This window comes from Durio zibethinus, chromosome 13, assembly GCF_047325235.1.
Source record: "Durio zibethinus cultivar Kanyao isolate XHJ-2024 chromosome 13, ASM4732523v1, whole genome shotgun sequence".
In the NCBI taxonomy this organism is placed as follows: domain Eukaryota; kingdom Viridiplantae; phylum Streptophyta; class Magnoliopsida; order Malvales; family Malvaceae; genus Durio; species Durio zibethinus.
The window spans coordinates 25129277-25146957 of record NC_143174.1 but is presented as its reverse complement, the minus strand read 5'-3'; the positions used below and the strand labels follow the sequence as shown (position 1 = coordinate 25146957).

Sequence of the window (17681 nt, the reverse complement as noted above, 5' to 3'; positions counted from 1 at the left end):
AAGATTGTCAGCTACCCAATTGTGCAAAGAATTTTAATACAGTCTATTTCTAGTCAAAGATTGTGGAAATTAATACCCCATTGTCATCATGTTTAATGTTTAATTACAGCATCTATAAGATTTCATTCAAATTCCAAAAGAAACCTCTATCTGTATTCGTTACTGGCACAGCTCAATTCCAACCACCAGATTCTGAGGCTATCTGTTTTCCCCCACAATTATAAAATTTGTCCAAATGGATTCTTTGAAAAGATCAAGCAAACCGTTAACCCAGGCCCAAGTCAACCTATTGATACCTCTTCTTTCATGGCCTGTTAATCTGCAGTGCATTAGCTGGCCTTCTCCAATTAATGTGGCTTTTGCCAATGTGTTATTGGGTTGGGCCTTACTTGAACCATTAACCTTCTATAAATCGTACACCATCGCAACCATCAAAACTAGTGAAGGGAGTTTATTTTTTTATTTATTTTGTTCTTCATGATCTTTTTATAATTCAATTTTAGAATCATCAAAAACTAGTATTAATAAGTAGATTTTACCACATCAATTTATTCGGATACTTTGATAAATAAATTTTATTTAATACTGTTCTATCTATCAAACACATTTTTCTACATAAATAAAATATTTATCTATTGATAAAATGGAAAATAATAAAAAAATTAAATAATTGGCCTAACTTTGCTAGACAAATAGTTGTTTGACTTTATGTCATTTATGTTAAGAAACGTTTAGGATTAGTAAGAAAAATTAGGAAAACTTAACGGGTGCAGTGGCAATTTTCAAGTCAAGGGGCCACAACCACACCCAAACCTGAGGACTTTCCACCAGCACGTTATTTTTTGTCGTTTAACAGGTTGACCAACTGTTTCAAGAAAGAAACCTGAAAAACATGCTTGAAGTGAACAACACATGACAATTTCTCAACAAGACAAGATGTTGATACTTGGTAGTTGGGACTAGTATTATATTCATATAGAAATGAAATAAGCCAAATTAAATCGATAGAATATAGATGTGTATTGAGCAAACTGCCCAAAGGTGGAAACAGGGGTTTCTTATGTTGGGTGAGGTCAAACTGAAAGGAAAAGAAGAACCCAGAATGACAACAAAAGGTCAGCACTCGGGCACCAAGGGTTTCTTATGTTTCTTCTTGCTTGCCTTCGTAAAATCGAGTGGCTTTGAGTGCTGACTAGAAAGTGAAAACAGCAACAATTTGTCTTATATTTTGGAACCTGGATAATCGTTTAGGGCGGTCGTGTGGGTCGTATAAAATCTTCTTTATTCAAAATATATAGCACCAAAGTGCCAGCAGCCAAAGAAAGAATCAATTAAATTATTATATATGCTTTCTGTTGTCGAATTTCCTATGAAAACCAACATTTAAAACAGTTCAAATTACTGAAATCTCCAAAGCAACAGCGGAGAAGAGACCACCTTGTTGGGTTGGAAGTACAACAAAACCTAACACCTTCCAACTCTAACCCATAACACCAAAGCAACCGTACTGTATACACCTTTTGACACCAGTCATTCCTTCTTAAAGAGGGGAAAAAAAAACTGAGAATCAGATTCATTCACCTACCCTCCTCTTTTCTCTCTTTCCCTATCGCTTTTTCTTATTCTTTCATTTTAAGGTTGTAAGTTCTCCATTTGTCTCTTGTTTTCGTCGCCTCTTCTCTTTGGATTCTTCAAAAAAACTTGATTTTCTCTTGTACCCATTTTTCAAAAAAAAATTTTTTAGGCACCCATTTGTTCAAAATCGAATATTTTCTTCACAAATACTCTAAATTCTCTTAAAACAGTAAAAAAAGGAATTTGGGTATTCAATAAACCCCAGAAAAAAAGATATTTTTTTAAAAATTTTTTTGAAGTTTTGTCAATCATGGGCAAGAGAGGAATTCAGTTATTTGATGATAAGAAAGGTGGGTTTTTCTCTATATGTGATTTGGAGTCTCAATGGAGTCGCGAACAGAATAACATTTATCCAGGTGGCTTATTTGCAAGCGTTGGTCAAATGGGAATGGGATTCGGCGTTTCACCAAACTCCCCAAACCCCCGTGACAATGGTGGAATCAAAGCTCCATTTTCCGATTTGCTTGTGAAATATTTACCATCACAAGAGGAAATTCGGGTTGTTGGAGTATCGGAAGGTGAAGCAGCTCTGAAGAAGAAGAAGAAAGTTGGCTTAAAACTGAAAATCAGGGTTGCTAATCCTTCATTAAGGAGGTTAATAAGCGGTGCCATAGCGGGGGCGGTTTCAAGGACTTGCGTGGCACCATTGGAGACAATAAGGACGCATTTGATGGTTGGGAGTAGTGGGAATTCTACAACTGAGGTGTTCCATGATATAATGAAGACTGATGGGTGGAAAGGGTTGTTTAGGGGTAATTTTGTTAATGTGATTCGAGTTGCACCAAGCAAGGCGATAGAGGTATTAAATCCCTGAATTCTTATTGGTATTTTTATGAATGTTATTCAGTTTGCTTATGGTTTTGTGGTACTGGATAATGCAATGTTGGTTAATTAATTGCTTAGTTTTGAGCTTTGTGGTGATCTTTGTGCAGTGAAGTATTTTGGTTCATTGATAGGCTAGGTACTTTCGAATGTGAATGATCCAGATTAATATTGTTTTAATGTTTTCTATCTATTATTCAATGCTGTTATATAATCAATGCCAGTATGTAACACCTTTTTAGCTTCTGTTTCTTGATGTCAGCCTTTTGCTTGTTTGTTATTGTGTCTAACCGCATATATTGTTTTCTCTACTGTGGTTGTAAGCTGACGCACAGCGGTTACTAGTTTTATGCTTTATTGTTGTATTGGGGTTTCTTTATAATTTCATTTTAACAATATGGCTCACTGTTCAAGCCAAAGTATAGATTTTTTCCTTAAACAGATCAAAGTGGTAGTTTTCTGATTGATTGGATAGTGAAACAGTTCCATTTTCCTTCGCTAAGAAGTTGCTAAAGAAACAGTAAATGTAGTGGGTGCCAAATACAAAGAAATTTGTTTAGTCCCTTAAGAGTCATTTAGTACCAACCACTTTGGGATGGCACAACCTTGAAACAGAAAATATAATCGGTGGGAAAATGTGGCAAACCCAGGAATTTGGTTTTTCATTTTCTTGCTGCTTTTTTTTTTGGACATGTCATCAAAATGGTTGGTTAAGACAGAATAAAGGAAGAGGAAGAACTTTCACAATAGTGAAATTGTTTGTATATACTATTGCATCTTTCTGCTCCAGTCAAATCCATATCCTCTGTTAATGGTCACTGAATGATGTTTCTATGTAAATCCATAGTCTCAGTTAATTCTCTGCCATTGATGCCTGCTTTTGTTGTTTCTTTCCATATCTTTTTGGATCTTCCTCTCATTATCTTTCCTCAAAAGTTATGCTTCAGTCAAAAACTGATTATGTATAAGAAATATTGACAAGCATCTACTTGCTGCCAATTGCTTCGATTTGGTTAAATAACATCAATTGAATATGTAATTGACTAAGTCCTAAAGGATAAACTAATTATATAAGGAGATGGGCAAAACCATTGAAGATGTCATATTTTTAACATGTAGGTTAATGGTCTTGTCATCAATTTTACACTTCAATTCCAATTACTTTGTTTTTTTTTTTTTTTTTGGTTATTAAGTCTTCTTTTAGTATAATACATATTCTCAGTGATTGAATAGTCCAGTGGAAACATGTAGTAGGATTCACGATAGGTAGTACACAGGTCTTTATATGCCTTTTTCTTCTTCTGCAATTTTCTTTCCGGTTCTTATCTTTCTCAAGAATAAACTTCAAACATATGAAAGATGTGGAGAAAACAATTGCTGGTATCATTTTCATAGGCCACCTGTTGGTGAACATTGCTGTCATTAGTTCTATGGCTTGTACTATTTCTTCATTGCTGGTTATGCTTTTGTAGTTTAAACTTTAACGAGTTAATGTCATGAATGGCTTTTAAACTATATTGAAATATTCAATGAGATACTTAAATTTTAAAAATCTCTAATCTAGTATCTGAACTATGAATCTATTAACTAATGTGGTAATTGAAGGGTTGTTTGTCTATCATATGTCATCATTTGAAGCTAGCCACGTTAGGATTGAGTATTACATTGGTTAACATATTTATAGTTCAGGTACCACATTAAAAATTTTTAAAGTTCAAGTATCATATTAAACATTTCTCTATAGTTTAGGGGCTGTTTGTGACATTAGCCCAACTTTAATTCCTATCCTCAATTATATGGTAGAGGCCTGTTACACGATTGATATTAGGTTTAAGCAAGCTTTTCTCAGAGGTCATCTGTGCTTGTGTTCTTATTACTAGCCAGAGGGTGGTTTGGTTGTAGGCTGGTTGCAAAGAATAGTTTGCAAGTTTCATCCTTTCTATGTATTGCATGAATGCTCCTATCTTGTCTTCTTCACTAATTAAAGCAGCAAAATATTGCTCTATACTTGTCTTTGCTCCTTGTTATGGATGTAATCTTGGTGCCATTAAGTACAGACCTACTGGAAGGCCTTGATAGTAAACATGATTTGAGCCATTGCTAACGATTTTTTTCCTGTTTAAAGTCAATAGACCAATAAGATGGTAGTGGAAAGGATTAGCTGCGTCCTTCTGGATATTATGATTCTATGCTGTATTTTATCTCAATATAGAATACTCTTGTTTAGTCAAAATGAAAGTTGCAATTGTTCCTAGCATGTTCAAATACTAAATTTCTCATGTTCTGCAGCTATTTGCTTTTGATACTGTGAATAAGCAATTGTCACCTAAACCTGGGGAAGAACCGAAGATTCCAATTCCTGCCTCATTAATTGCAGGGGCTTGTGCTGGAGTCAGCTCAACTTTGTGCACCTATCCTCTTGAGTTAGTTAAGACTCGATTAACCATTGAGGTAAACACAATCTAAAATTTGTAATTCACTGAGTAAGAATGGTGTTTTCCATTTATATCCAAGATTGGTTCATTTTGCAGAAAAATATGTATGATGGTATACTTGATGCTTTCTTAAAAATACTGCAAAAGGAAGGCCCTGCTGAACTTTATAGAGGCCTTGCTCCTAGTCTTATTGGAGTGATTCCATATGCCGCCACGAATTATTTTGCATACGATACTCTTCGGAAAGTGTATCGTAAAGTTTTAAAGGAGGAGAAAATTGGCAATATTGAAACCCTTTTAATTGGATCACTAGCTGGGGCTATTTCAAGTACTGCAACCTTCCCACTTGAGGTGGCTCGCAAGCACATGCAGGTTGGAGCTCTCAATGGAAGGCAGGTCTACAAGAATGTGCTGCATGCACTCTCAAGCATTCTTGAACAAGAAGGGATTCAAGGTCTATATAAAGGCTTGGGTCCTAGTTGCATGAAGTTGGTGCCTGCTGCTGGGATTTCTTTCATGTGCTACGAAGCATGCAAAAGGATACTGGTAGAGAAAGATGAGGAAGCATAGAATTTCTTATTGAAGGGAATAAATTCATCGTTTTGAACAGAAGAATGAGTTGTCATACATTTTAGTTTCATATTTTTCCTTCTTGTTTTTTGATATTTTTCTCCTGGAAATTTTTTGTTAAGAAATGATCTTGAAAATGAAACTGATAAGTCATATTTGAAGAATGAAAAGACTTGTTGAGTTCTGTTTCAGAGCTTGCTTAAGTGGTTACTCTCTTCATCCTTTTCAGCCTGCCCTTAACATGTATTCCACTCAGACATTTTACTGTGTAATTTCTTTCCTGCATTACCTACGCTGAAGGGAAAACATTTTTCTAAAGCATAGAAAAAGAAGATACTAAGAAGGCAACATTAAATTATTAGAACAGATTAATCTATAAGCTGAGGAGCAAATGTTTCAACTATTCTACCATGTAAGCATGGAATTAGCAACAAATTTGAATTTTGAATAACAAAGAGGCCATTGTATTTTACAAAAATTCCTAAAAATATCATCACAGCGAGTAAGCTTCACTCCAAACAGCCAAACGAGAAAAGAACTGTTAAAGGTATCCAGAATCAAGTGACAGAAGCTAAAATTAAGAAAACATCTCATCTTAGCTCTGCTCCTCATTATCTAGGACTTCCTCAGCAGCAGCTGCCATCAATTCATCGAACTTCTCTGACTTTCCCAGTAGAATTTCAATCTGCAAAATAATAAACTCCACGCTGTCAGCCTCAGTCAACATTAGTGTAGGTTCAACCATTTCAGGAAAATTAATATAAGAGAGCTAAAATGGACCAAAATTATACAGGAGACTTTACTACACCAAAGTCATACCTATACAATAACAAACCAAGGTGAGAACCAACCCTCTACGCTAATGACTAACCATAAGCAGGTTAAACGGTGACAGCACCTTTCCATATGAGTAGCATATATGTGAACAATTGAACATGCATTGATATCAATAGAAATTATTCCAACAACTGGGGCCTAAAACTTTTAATTTAATAAACTGCTAAATATCACAAGTTTCATTACGAATTACAAGTGAATTTTCCAATCCTAATTGCCAGGGGGCCTTCACCAAGACACGCCAACGCCTAGCGCTAACAACATCACACCATTCAGTGGGTTTCAAATGAGCAAATATGACAAAAATCATAAATTGTTGTTTCATCCCATTTTTCTACTCCACCAATTAACAGAAGTTATGTCACATCACTTCACAACAATCAGAGGCCCAATTTCATAGATTCCTTATTTATTTAATTGATCATATGGACTTGCATACAAAAGAATAGAACTCCTGTTTCTGAAAGCATTGAGGTCAGTCTAATGTAAGCCACATGATGAACACAACTTACTTTAGCTTTTTGAACTGGCCGTCCCCCTGATTCCTCTCTCATGTCAACGGTAGAAGTCATAATTTCTGGCATATGATGCATGAATACCGTGATAGTAAGTTTGAGTTCTCAACATGAGATGAACAATAAAAAGAATCTTGTTAAGAGTAAGAGTCTTACTTTTCTCGACAGCCAGCCCATTGTTCTTCAATATTTCAGCAATGGTAACAACTGTAGCAATAGCTGCAGACAGCATTTAAATGCAAGTTGTAAAGAAAGCATGAAAAAATAAGTAATCAAGAAATATGTTTTTTTCCCAACATTCTAAATTAAGATTGATCTGAACAGCAACACATCCATCAGTTACATGCCACAATCGATGAACACGTAACATGTCTATATGTCAATGTAACGTGTTCTATATCAACCTGTGGTACAAAAGAAAATGATCACTCTTTCTTACGGCTAACATTGCAATTATAAAGCTAATGACAATAAAACAGAACATGAGCCCCCGTTATGTGTTAGCCACTCATAGTTGAAACTATAAATGCAGATAGCAGATTCCATCTGTCCAAAGCTAAATAGATAACATCTAATAAAGCAGCAAAAGCAAATTGCCACTTCAAAACTTACAGCAAAATCAGCTGAATTTCAAAATTCATACTGACAAGAGCATCAAAATAGATGATACTTTCAATAATCTCCCCCCCCCCCCTTCAAAAAAAAAAAGAAAGAATGTAAGTGCAAGAAAGAGCAAAGAAAGAATACCCATTCCAAGAGCAGAGAGTTCCACCTCATTGAATTGCTGCATGTATCTCTGCCAAAAGGGAGCAAAAAAGTTGCTTAAATAACTACGCAAAATCAGCTTTTATTCAATTTTTTTTCTTGCAGTTCATATTTGTCACTTATCCAAAAAAGATACATTTCTTATTTGTCTTATAATATCGTGTATTCTATTTTTAAAATAGAAAAAAGCCAAAAAAAAAAAAAAAACTCATGAATTTTTCACATGAAGAAGATAATCATCCAGAAATGAAACAGAATGACATAAAAAAAATCATAAATGAAAACCCAAAATCATATTATTAAGGCTATTACTCCTTAATGGCTAAAAAAAACAATAGCATACTTTAAAATTAATCAATGCTAGAACTGTCTGAGCAGACAAACAGATCAGCAAGAGAGAGAGAGAGAGAGATTTGAGAAAAACCCAGAAACGATAAACAAAGGAAAAGGAAAAGAGGAGTGAACCTTGGCGAGATTAACGTAGAAGAAGAGGGGTTTTTTGGTATTGGAGACTTGGATACGGTTCTTCTTGTTGTTGGAGGCTGATGAATCCGTGATGTTCAAGTTGTTCACTCCCTCTGTTATCCCCTCCATTCTGCTTCCTCTTCCTCTTCTTCTCCTTCTAGAGAGAGAAAAAACCCTAACTATATATCTAGTCAGTTCTCACCACCAGGCTCAGAAGCCCTAGCATTTGCCCAGTCGCTCACTCTTTATTGGGGTTTTTCCTCCTATCTTTTTGCACCATAAACGTCATCGTTTAGTTTGCTTTAGATTGGGTTTACGTGGGCCTGCGCTGACTAAAGAGTTAAGACCCTTTTTCTGTCTCTTTTTCCGGTCAAAATTTTAGATGCTTGCATTAATAATTCAAGGCGATTGTTATACACAAAACTTAGAGGGATATATGAAATAATTTTATTTATTTAATATAAATATATATAAATTAATTTTTTAAAAATTATATTTAAAATTTTAAAACTCGTAACATATAATATATATTTATTAACTTATTATTAAAAAATAAATTTTTTTTAAATAGCAAGAAAAATTTTATATTTTTCTTTTAGATATTTTTATCTACTATAATATTTATATACTTTTCAAATTATATCTTTTTTAAAAAATAAAAATATATATTATTGAATGATAAATTAAATAATAAAATAAATATCAATATACTTTTACTTTAATAATCTTGAATAAATTATTATATAAAATATAAAAAATATGTGAAAAATATGTAAAATAAAAATTGAAAAAATATATATTTTTCATAAAAATGAAACTGTAATAATAATAAAATATATCTTGAAAAAAAGTTATAAACAAAAAATAAATAAATTGTAATAGAAATAGAATATAACTTTAAAAAAATTACTGAAAAATAAAAAGGTTGATATAACACACATTACATTTGTTATTTTAAATTTATAGAAGAATTATTTAATGGTAATTAGAATTAAATAGATATTTTTTAAATTAATTTTTTAAAATTTAAAATGGATATAATAAGTGATAAAAATAATATTTATTTTTTTTGCATTTATTTGAAATTTAAAATTGATAATTAGAATTCAAATGAATATAATTATTTTGATGATCTTATTATTTAAAAATTTAAGATGATAATTTTTTGAATTTTTAAAATCTTATATAAAGGTAGTTAAATTTTTAATGCTTTACGTAAAATTTAAAAAGATGATTTTTTTAAATCAAGATAAAAAATATTGTTGAAATATTTTGATAAACTTAATCTTTTTAATTTTTAAACATGTTTGAAAGATTTTGATAATTAAATAAATTTTTAAATAAGGTTATTTGGTAAACAACTAAAATTATTTATTAAAAAAATAAAACCCATATTTCACATTTTTTAATTTTAAAAAATATATCTCTAAATTGATATAATTTTTAATTACAATTTGAATAATTTTAATATTTAAATAAATTTAAAATTATCTAATTTGTAATTAAAAAAATTATCTTTTTCTTTTAAAAAACTATCATTTGTGTCATTTAAAAAAATTGCTCAATTAGGTACTTATGTGATAAACTTGTTTATGTATATTGTTATAATATATATATATATATATATATATATATATATATTAGATTTACATAAAAAAATTTTAGAAAAAATTTGTAAAAAATTTGTTTAAAGTAATTTAATTAAAAATCTAAATCAATAAATTAATAAAATTTAATACGAAAATCAATAATACGTAATAATATTAAAAATATTATCTATAATTTAAATTTAATTAATATTTATTCAATAGTAAAGATCCTATTAATATTTTTACTAAAAATATTCATCTAAAAATATATATCAAAATTTATTAAATTTTTTTCAAATTTTACTTACTTAATATGAGATCTTTCAATTTTAATTTTTTATTTTAATTTTTATTAAATCATTTTTAATAAGAAACATCATAAATTTTTTTTAAAAAAATTCATCTAAATCTTTCTTCTTAAATTATATGTCATAATGCGTAACTCATACTCTTTTAAAAAATAACATTCAATAAATTTAAGTTTTAAAATTTAATATCCGTAGTTTTTTATTTTATGACATGGATGAACAAATATCTCTATATGATCTTAGCATAAAAAAAAAAATTCATAGAACTACACAACATCAAGACCAAACTTAGGTCCGCACCACAGAAACATCTTCGGACCATCAGCAGCAAAACCTTGAAGAAGAATGAAAGTGAACGAAAAGATACAGGGTTGTTGGTCTTGGGTCTTCATCTGTCAAACAATATATAAATTCATGGAGACGAACAGTCATAACCTATATCATGCATATGGCTGTAACATCTTAGTTTCTTTTGTTATATACGCGATGGCCAACTTGAGGGAGAGAGAGGCAACAAAATGATATCAAAATGAAACTAACAGTTGATGCCACATTGACCATTGGAAGCAGCTTTTGTTGCATCAGAGGTAAAGGGGTCTATTCGCACCCACAGCAAGGAGAAGATTGAAGCGAGAAGAATAGACCAGACAATGACAATTGTAGGGGTACGATTTTGACGACCCAACAAACCCTTCAAGAAAGGATACAGATGGGCAATGACCCATATGGCAAAGAAAAGCTTGCCAAAAAGGGGACCCCAGGATTGGTAACCACTGTTTATCGCATACGATACACCGGCCACAATGCCCACCAGGTTCACAATGAGTACTGTGGTTGGAGGGATGAGAAGGGATGTCCATTTGAAAACATAAAGCTCTGCAAACTCGCCATCATCATCAGATGCCTTTGAAGTGACAGTGAAGTTGGTATCAATTCCTGCAAGAACTTTCAGAAGACCCTGGAAGACAGCAAAGAGATGAGCTGATGTCCCACCAATGACCCAGAATTGTTCATTTCTCCACCAGTCCTCAATACTGACACCACTCCACCTAAGCTCAAGTATTCCAGTAGCAAAAATGGAGACGAAAAGAAGAATGAACCACATGCTGGCAAAGTTGCTTATCTGCATAAAAATTGGAAGAAAAACATTAGTGCCTGTGGCATTTGAAAAATATCAGAGGAAAAAGATTTTAGAGAATTGCAGCGTTAGGTTTAGGGATGCAAAGAGGAAAGTCTGTTCCAAAGCAAAAAGAGAAGCTATAATAATCACTTACCTCGGGAATGATAAATTTTCCTGTCAGAAGACAAAAGGCTGGAAGCATACAGTAAGCAAGCAAAGGAATAGAGGTAAGGGGGTAAACAATGGTGTTAATGTAAGCTAATCTCTCCAGAAGCTTCAATCTTCCATTGTAGCCATACCATATGGGGCAATGCCTGCTCAGCAAAATCTCAATAGAACCCAAGGCCCATCGAAGAACCTGGTTCAAACGGTCGGAAAGATTGATAGGAGCCGACCCCTTAAATGCTGGACGAGGAGGCATGCAATAGATTGATATCCACCCCCGCGCATGCATCTTAAAACCAGTCAAAATATCTTCTGTAACAGAACCATAAATCCATCCAATCTAGTGACAGGAAAAGAAACACTAAAGTCGGTGCATATAAAAAGGGATACTGGCTTATATGCTACCAAAGGCCATGATACTTCACTAACTTACCTCTTTGCCCCATTCAGTCTTGTCCTCATATCCACAACTAATAACATGGATTGCTTCTTTTAAAAGAGATGCAGGATTGGTTGATGGTGGAATGCCTCCCTGTTCCATGAAGGTAGCTGCAATAAATACTGGGGACTGACCAAATCGCTTCTCTAAGCTCTTCTGAGACATGAGAAGAGACCTTTCATCATCATATCCTGCAGAATACAATGAATGAAGTTAAAACCACACAGAGAAAGGGTATTCTAACACTATAGGTCATTGAGTTCATCTTCATCCTCAACTTAATCAACATGGAATATCCAGTATCCAATATACTTTTATATAATTGAGTTTATAAGTGTTCTTGAACAATGATGATGCTGGAAAAATACAAAATAATGAAAATTTTATAGCAGCCATACAGAAATGGGAAGTACTGACACTATCTCACGTATAAAACAAATTGATATGATGTAGTGCCGCTGCAAAGAAAATAAAATCAGTTGGAGATAATAATCAGAAAACAGTAGAGGAGTTTTGATGAAAGCCTACCTTCAACACCCTCCTCAATGTCTTCCATATTGAAAATAGGGATGGTGGATTCAGTTCTCTTAGCTGCCCTTTTCTTGTCGATGTATTTTTTATTCCCACTCTTTCCCTTCTTTCTTGAACCACAGCAACTCTTAACAATAATATTTGGTTCCAAATCAGCTTCTGTCAGAACTGGATCATACCCATATAGAGCTTGCCTGTTGAAACAACAACCAGTTCCCACATAGACTGGACCTTGGATGCCATCAAAACCTTTCAAGTTAATCTGCAAAATAACAAGTACGAAATGAACTAACATTCCCATTAACTAATTCGTAATCAGAAAGAAATTCTATTCTGAGGGCAAATTAAGTGGGCCATACATCAAAGAACACAATATTCCTATTGGCATATCGATCGTGCCAGTCAATGCCATCAAAACGTTGTGGGAACTGCACATAGCATGTCTTCTTTCCAAGGATAGGATCCATCAAGAAACACATTGCTTCTTTAAGAGCTTTACTGTTATTGAAGTAGTGATCACAATCAACATTCAACAAAAATGCCCCATTTGTAAGAACAGCTGAAACTCGAATCTGCAAATCAAAAAATAACCCAGATTAGAAAATGAAATTGATTCTAGCCCTACAGTTGCATGTGCCAAAGATCTAAAATCCTGAAGCAAAACAAGCCCACACGTCTATGTGACATATTCCTCTGTAGGAATATCCAGAAAAAGGACTTATGGCAGGATCATTGAAAGGTATGTATCTGATATAAATATAATGCTCTAAAACACTTTGGTTACGGGATGCATTTATGACATACAGTGCCCCAAAAAGACCAGAGGACATCTGTAACAGCTTAATGGAAAACATAGTGAAACTGAAAAAGGTCTGAGAATGGCATACCAAAGCATTCATGGCTCCGGCTTTCTTGTGGTGTTGGAAGCCAGGTCGTTTCTCACGAGAAACATAGATAAGGCGAGGTAGCTCATTTCCATCAGTATCAAGCCCCCCACTGTGGCCTAAAAACACCTGTCGTTTGAAAAAAATTACATTATAAAATGGAAAGAACCATGATAGTAAGAAAACCACGGAGCCAATTTATATAAACACAACTGGAAGCAGGATAATACCTGTATCATTCCTGGATGGTCTCTTGGATTATTTCCAGGCCATGGTGTACCATCCTGCATTGTCCAACCTTCTTCAGGCATTTTCTGAGCCTTGGCAACAAGGGCATTGATCCTCACTTTGAATTCTTCATATTCTCTCTGTTGAAAGAAAATTTCACCTTTTCCATGTTAAAAGAATGTAACAGGCACCATTTTTTTCTGGTTTAATAGGAAGCAGTGAGAGAAGTGAATCACATTAAATTTTATTGATCTCAAATTCTAAAATGCCTTTCACTCAGGTTGGCACCCTCTTGGTGCACTCTGGAGATTTGTTTCTTCCATTATTTATTTATTTTCTATAGTGACTGAGATCAAATAAAATAATGGATGAACGCCTGGACTGTTTAGCACAAGGTTTAGCAAGAAATACCATAAAAATGACATTTGCTCAAGAAATCATCCAAAGATCCTAACAACTATTTCTATAGGTCCATGAAACTATGTTTCACAAGGCACTATGATTTAAATGTTGCCTCCAATTCAAATATTCTTATATTTCACTACTATTTTATTCATCTCAAGATATAAACCACATTTGCATCATGTTGAAGGAAATCTAATTCTAGGTTAACAACCAAAATTAAACTAAATCCTTTCTAAACCAAAAACATAAATGTGAAATTTGGAAATGTAAGAGTCAGAAAACTTATGTGATAATTAAAGAACTTCTCAGGGATACATTTAATATATATCCAACAACATAACAAACACACAAGCATAATTATGTATCTTTAGACTGACCTTCATTGCACGGCGCTCCTTCACAAAAGAAGGCTGTATCTTGTCCTTTAGATAATCAATCTTTTGAGCAAAATAAAATTCAGGAGCTCTAGGCTCAATGTTGTGCTTCTTGCAGAAAGGCACCCACTTCCTTGCAAACTCCGAAGTTTCAGAGAGGGCTTCAAAAGTCAACATAGCTGAACCATCATCTGAAACATAGCAAGCTACTTTATCCACAGGGTAGTCCACTGCAAGGATCGACAAGACAGTGTTCGCCGTGACAAGTGGAGGCTCTTTGAGTGGATCCACTGTACTAACAAAAACATCTACAGGGGCTAGCTGTGATGGTTCCCCTTCCCGGTCATATCTAGAAAATAAAGCCTACCACTATTAGTCGTATGAACAGGCAACAGAACCAACAATACACACAGGCATAGAGAGAGAGCAAGAGAGATTTTCAGACAAATAACCAACGGTCTATCAGTGAAAGTAATAGAACTGACCTCAAAGCTAGTATGTCAAGGAAGGTCTCACGATTGATGGGAGACCATTTTGGAAACTGATCCAGAAGCCAAGATAAAGCAAACCAAATCTCACAAATAACAGATGTTAGCCACAGTGGGTATGCATCCTTCACTGGATGAGTTGTACGATATTGCAAGAAAAAGCCCAAAATGATAAGCCGGAGAATGATCACAACACGATAAGGGGTCAAGTGAGATGAAGAAATAGGCACCACACGGCTCAGAGGTTGACGAGCATCATCAGCCCTATTGTACAAGAACTACCAAACTTTAAAAAGAATCGCATACATGAAATGCATAGATGAGGGCAACAAAGTGAAAATCATATCAATTCTTTCTACAAAATCAGAAAGAAAGAATGGACATAATATGCATCTCATCATAGAAGTATAATAGATTGATAATACCCAAAAATCAACATTAACCAAAAAATTAAAGAGAAAAAAAAAAGAACAATTAAAGATGACAAAAATATCAACTTGGTGTAATTTATAAGGTCATAAAGATATGAAAAAAGCACTCAAGGGAACAGAGTAAACTAATTTTGGTTTAATTACAGAGGAAATAAACTCACATTTGCAATTCCTCCCCATTTGAACCAGTTCCTTCTATATCTCCCTTCCCTTCAGGGTATCTGCTGGTCATCTGTATCGCATTTTTCTCCTGTTTGAGTTTCCAACTTTCAACCCTTTCCTTCCAATCAACGTTCCCAAGGCCATAAGAATTCAAGTCCTTTGTTGGGTCCACAATTCTCACTGGGACTATAAGAACAGATTATATTATCAATTGAGATTATAAAACAACAAGAAAAAAGCTTGTAAAAAAATCAAAGAACTTAATTACCAGGCTGCCTTGGATCAATATAAGGAGATGAACTAACATTCCTTTCAGAAGGGCCCAAAGGACCTGATGTTGTTCCGACAGATTGATTGTCTGGTGTAGCACATGGAATTTCTCCAGAGACCTGAAAATGTTGGCCTATTAGTGAGCAGAAATGATCAATTGCTAGAAAATTACAAAATGACATAAAAGGCAGAGGAATCTCTAATCTCATAGTATTAATCACCATAGAAAATAGTAGTAAAGCTAGTTACTTCACCAAATGTAAAAAAGCCTTAAGGTTAAATCAAACCAGGTTATCCATAAGAGTTTAACAGCTAATGAACAAAAGAACTAGCAAATTAGCAATGCATATAACTGCTGTACAGGTGTGAAAAGTTATCAAAGAAATTTAGCAAGCGGATAAGAAATCCTACAAAACCAAGCAAGCATGAAATAATTGTCAATTAATACAAAATCTGATTAGGATAAACCACAATGGATGACTTGATTTTACATGGCTTGTTTTTCCAACTTGAATGCGGCAACTCATAAATTGAAACAGTAGTGTTTAACCACCAGGTTGATAGTCGGGAGGTATTAAAAGAAGAAACAAATAATAACATCTGTGCAAGCTTCATGCAAACTTCATAGAATCAATGGGGACAGAGCCACATAAAATGCTTACCGTATGGCCATTTGTGAGAAGGGGGATTGCTGGTTGAGATTCATGTCTAGAGGATGAAGAAAGATCCACATCTTCACCCTGCCACTGCCGTCTTGCCTTGCTGTGTCCTTGAGCATAATCAAACTCATTTTCCAAATCATCAACATCTTCCTCATCGTCATCTCCCTCCACTCGAGGACTCCCTGAAATATTCAGACATTACTTACTTCACCAATGATATAAAAACTTAGAAGCCAAATCCTAAAATGGAATTCAAAAAAGAAACAATCAAACAAACAGACAAACCTTTATGCCTCTTATATCTAGTCTTGCACTGGGGACAACACCGAGTCCCATCTTTCCGTTCATACTCATAACAAGGCCGGCAAACTGGGAACGCACACTCATTGCAAGCAACAAAGACATCATCAGCGGCAGTAAGTCCAACATTATCACCACAGATCTGACATGTCTGTCCATTCAAATTCTTTAGCGGTTTGGGCTGCATTTTAAAGTAAAATGAACACTATCAGAATTTTTCTGAACATTTGAACACTCAGAACCAAATTGAGTCATCGGTTTAAATATAATATCAAGTAGACCCGTATAATGTCTGCTAATAAAATCAGAGCCACCGATCATCGACATGGAATAAGACATAATAATAAATTCAAATCTACAACACAATGCTAAGGGGAGACAAAACCAGAACTCAGCAGATGAGTTCCTAGGCTAAATATCAGAATCAAATCTCAAGATCCGATTACGATCACTACCCACTTCTTCGGTTCCTCAGTCAACCAAAGCCTAACAAAAAAGGAAACGAACTTAAGACTGAAAATTAACTTTCAACCAACAAACATTTAGGTCTAAATAACGACTTCCCAATTTCCGAATCAATGAAAAGTCACTTTACATAATGACAAACTCGGATCTAAACGCCACAATGCAAATCAAATAAAAAAAAATAGAATCAAACTAGAGACTGATATAAGAAATGGACAAGCTTAAAACACAAACCCCACTATCAGAGTCATGTCGAATCCGAACCAACTCGTTCCTCCGGTGAGACCCGGCCACCATTCCAGCACTTGCTTCCATGGGTTTTTTTGTTTCTTTCACAGATCAAAAGAAAGAAGCGTTTTAGATGAAAATGTAAGTGTGGGGAGGGCTGAGAAAAAGCTGTGAAAATCTTCGCCCATTCAACATGCCATCTCTATCTTCTCTCTACTCATTCCAGCTATGTCTTTTTGTCGATGCCAAACAACCCCTAAATAACAAATGTTTTTTTTTTACCACTGACAAAACATCCAGAGCTAGAATTTCAGCTTAGACACGGCTGCCGTCGGACAAAAACTAAACGAATTAGTTTCTTATAGAAAACAGTCTAACTCCGTTTTGACCATTTGCTTAATGACCCAATAGCATTATTACACGTGTTCAACTGCGCTTTAATCTGTTTCTTTCATATTCAACTCGTGTCCTTTGCTGGTAACAGCCTGTAATTAAATTTGTCTGCCGCTCCGCCCGGTGGCTGTCGGTGGACTGGATTTCTCCACGTTGGATTAAATTTTTTAGTTCTTTTTTTGGGCTTTTAACTAA

General features: G+C 34.3%; 3 protein-coding genes across 3 annotated transcripts; 1 reads left to right on the top strand and 2 right to left on the bottom strand.

Moving 5' to 3' along the window:
• Nucleotides 1-1323: 1323 nt before the first annotated feature.
• LOC111303376 (adenine nucleotide transporter BT1, chloroplastic/mitochondrial-like) lies at nucleotides 1324-5653 on the top strand. The gene is made up of 3 exons (XM_022899598.2): nucleotides 1324-2434; nucleotides 4747-4908; nucleotides 4989-5653. Exons 1-3 carry the CDS (start codon nucleotides 1886-1888, stop codon nucleotides 5460-5462), a joined length of 1185 nt encoding a protein of 394 aa, XP_022755333.2. The 5' UTR covers nucleotides 1324-1885; the 3' UTR covers nucleotides 5463-5653.
• Nucleotides 5654-5886: 233 nt separating this feature from the next.
• On the bottom strand, nucleotides 5887-8279 carry LOC111303379 (uncharacterized protein At2g34160-like). Its single transcript, XM_022899603.2, has 5 exons — nucleotides 8045-8279; nucleotides 7562-7610; nucleotides 6971-7033; nucleotides 6812-6876; nucleotides 5887-6147 (listed from the first exon to the last, which is right to left on the bottom strand). The coding sequence occupies exons 1-5, from the start codon at nucleotides 8171-8173 to the stop codon at nucleotides 6058-6060; spliced, it is 396 nt and encodes a 131-aa protein (XP_022755338.1). The 5' UTR covers nucleotides 8174-8279; the 3' UTR covers nucleotides 5887-6057.
• A 1805-nt stretch (nucleotides 8280-10084) lies between these two features.
• LOC111303374 (cellulose synthase A catalytic subunit 1 [UDP-forming]-like) lies at nucleotides 10085-17426 on the bottom strand. Its single transcript, XM_022899597.2, has 14 exons — nucleotides 17100-17426; nucleotides 16386-16581; nucleotides 16101-16282; nucleotides 15437-15557; nucleotides 15168-15354; nucleotides 14573-14839; nucleotides 14091-14436; nucleotides 13311-13448; nucleotides 13084-13209; nucleotides 12556-12768; nucleotides 12194-12458; nucleotides 11660-11856; nucleotides 11216-11566; nucleotides 10085-11064 (listed from the first exon to the last, which is right to left on the bottom strand). The coding sequence occupies exons 1-14, from the start codon at nucleotides 17178-17180 to the stop codon at nucleotides 10477-10479; spliced, it is 3258 nt and encodes a 1085-aa protein (XP_022755332.2). The 5' UTR covers nucleotides 17181-17426; the 3' UTR covers nucleotides 10085-10476.
• Nucleotides 17427-17681: the final 255 nt, after the last annotated feature.

Coding starts and splice junctions, on each gene's coding strand:
- LOC111303376 (XM_022899598.2), top strand. CDS start 1,886: ATGGGCAAGAGAGGAATTCAGTTATTTGATGATAAGAAAGGTGGGTTT. Junction 2,435..4,746: donor CACCAAGCAAGGCGATAGAG/GTATTAAATCCC, acceptor CATGTTCTGCAG/CTATTTGCTTTTGATACTGT. Junction 4,909..4,988: donor AGACTCGATTAACCATTGAG/GTAAACACAATC, acceptor TTCATTTTGCAG/AAAAATATGTATGATGGTAT.
- LOC111303379 (XM_022899603.2), bottom strand. CDS start 8,173: ATGGAGGGGATAACAGAGGGAGTGAACAACTTGAACATCACGGATTCA. Junction 7,611..8,044: donor TCTACGTTAATCTCGCCAAG/GTTCACTCCTCT, acceptor CCCTTTTGGCAG/AGATACATGCAGCAATTCAA. Junction 6,877..6,970: donor TGGGCTGGCTGTCGAGAAAA/GTAAGACTCTTA, acceptor ATCATATGCCAG/AAATTATGACTTCTACCGTT.
- LOC111303374 (XM_022899597.2), bottom strand. CDS start 17,180: ATGGAAGCAAGTGCTGGAATGGTGGCCGGGTCTCACCGGAGGAACGAG. Junction 16,283..16,385: donor TAGATATAAGAGGCATAAAG/GTTTGTCTGTTT, acceptor TGAATATTTCAG/GGAGTCCTCGAGTGGAGGGA. Junction 11,857..12,193: donor CATTGAGGAGGGTGTTGAAG/GTAGGCTTTCAT, acceptor TGTATTCTGCAG/GATATGATGATGAAAGGTCT.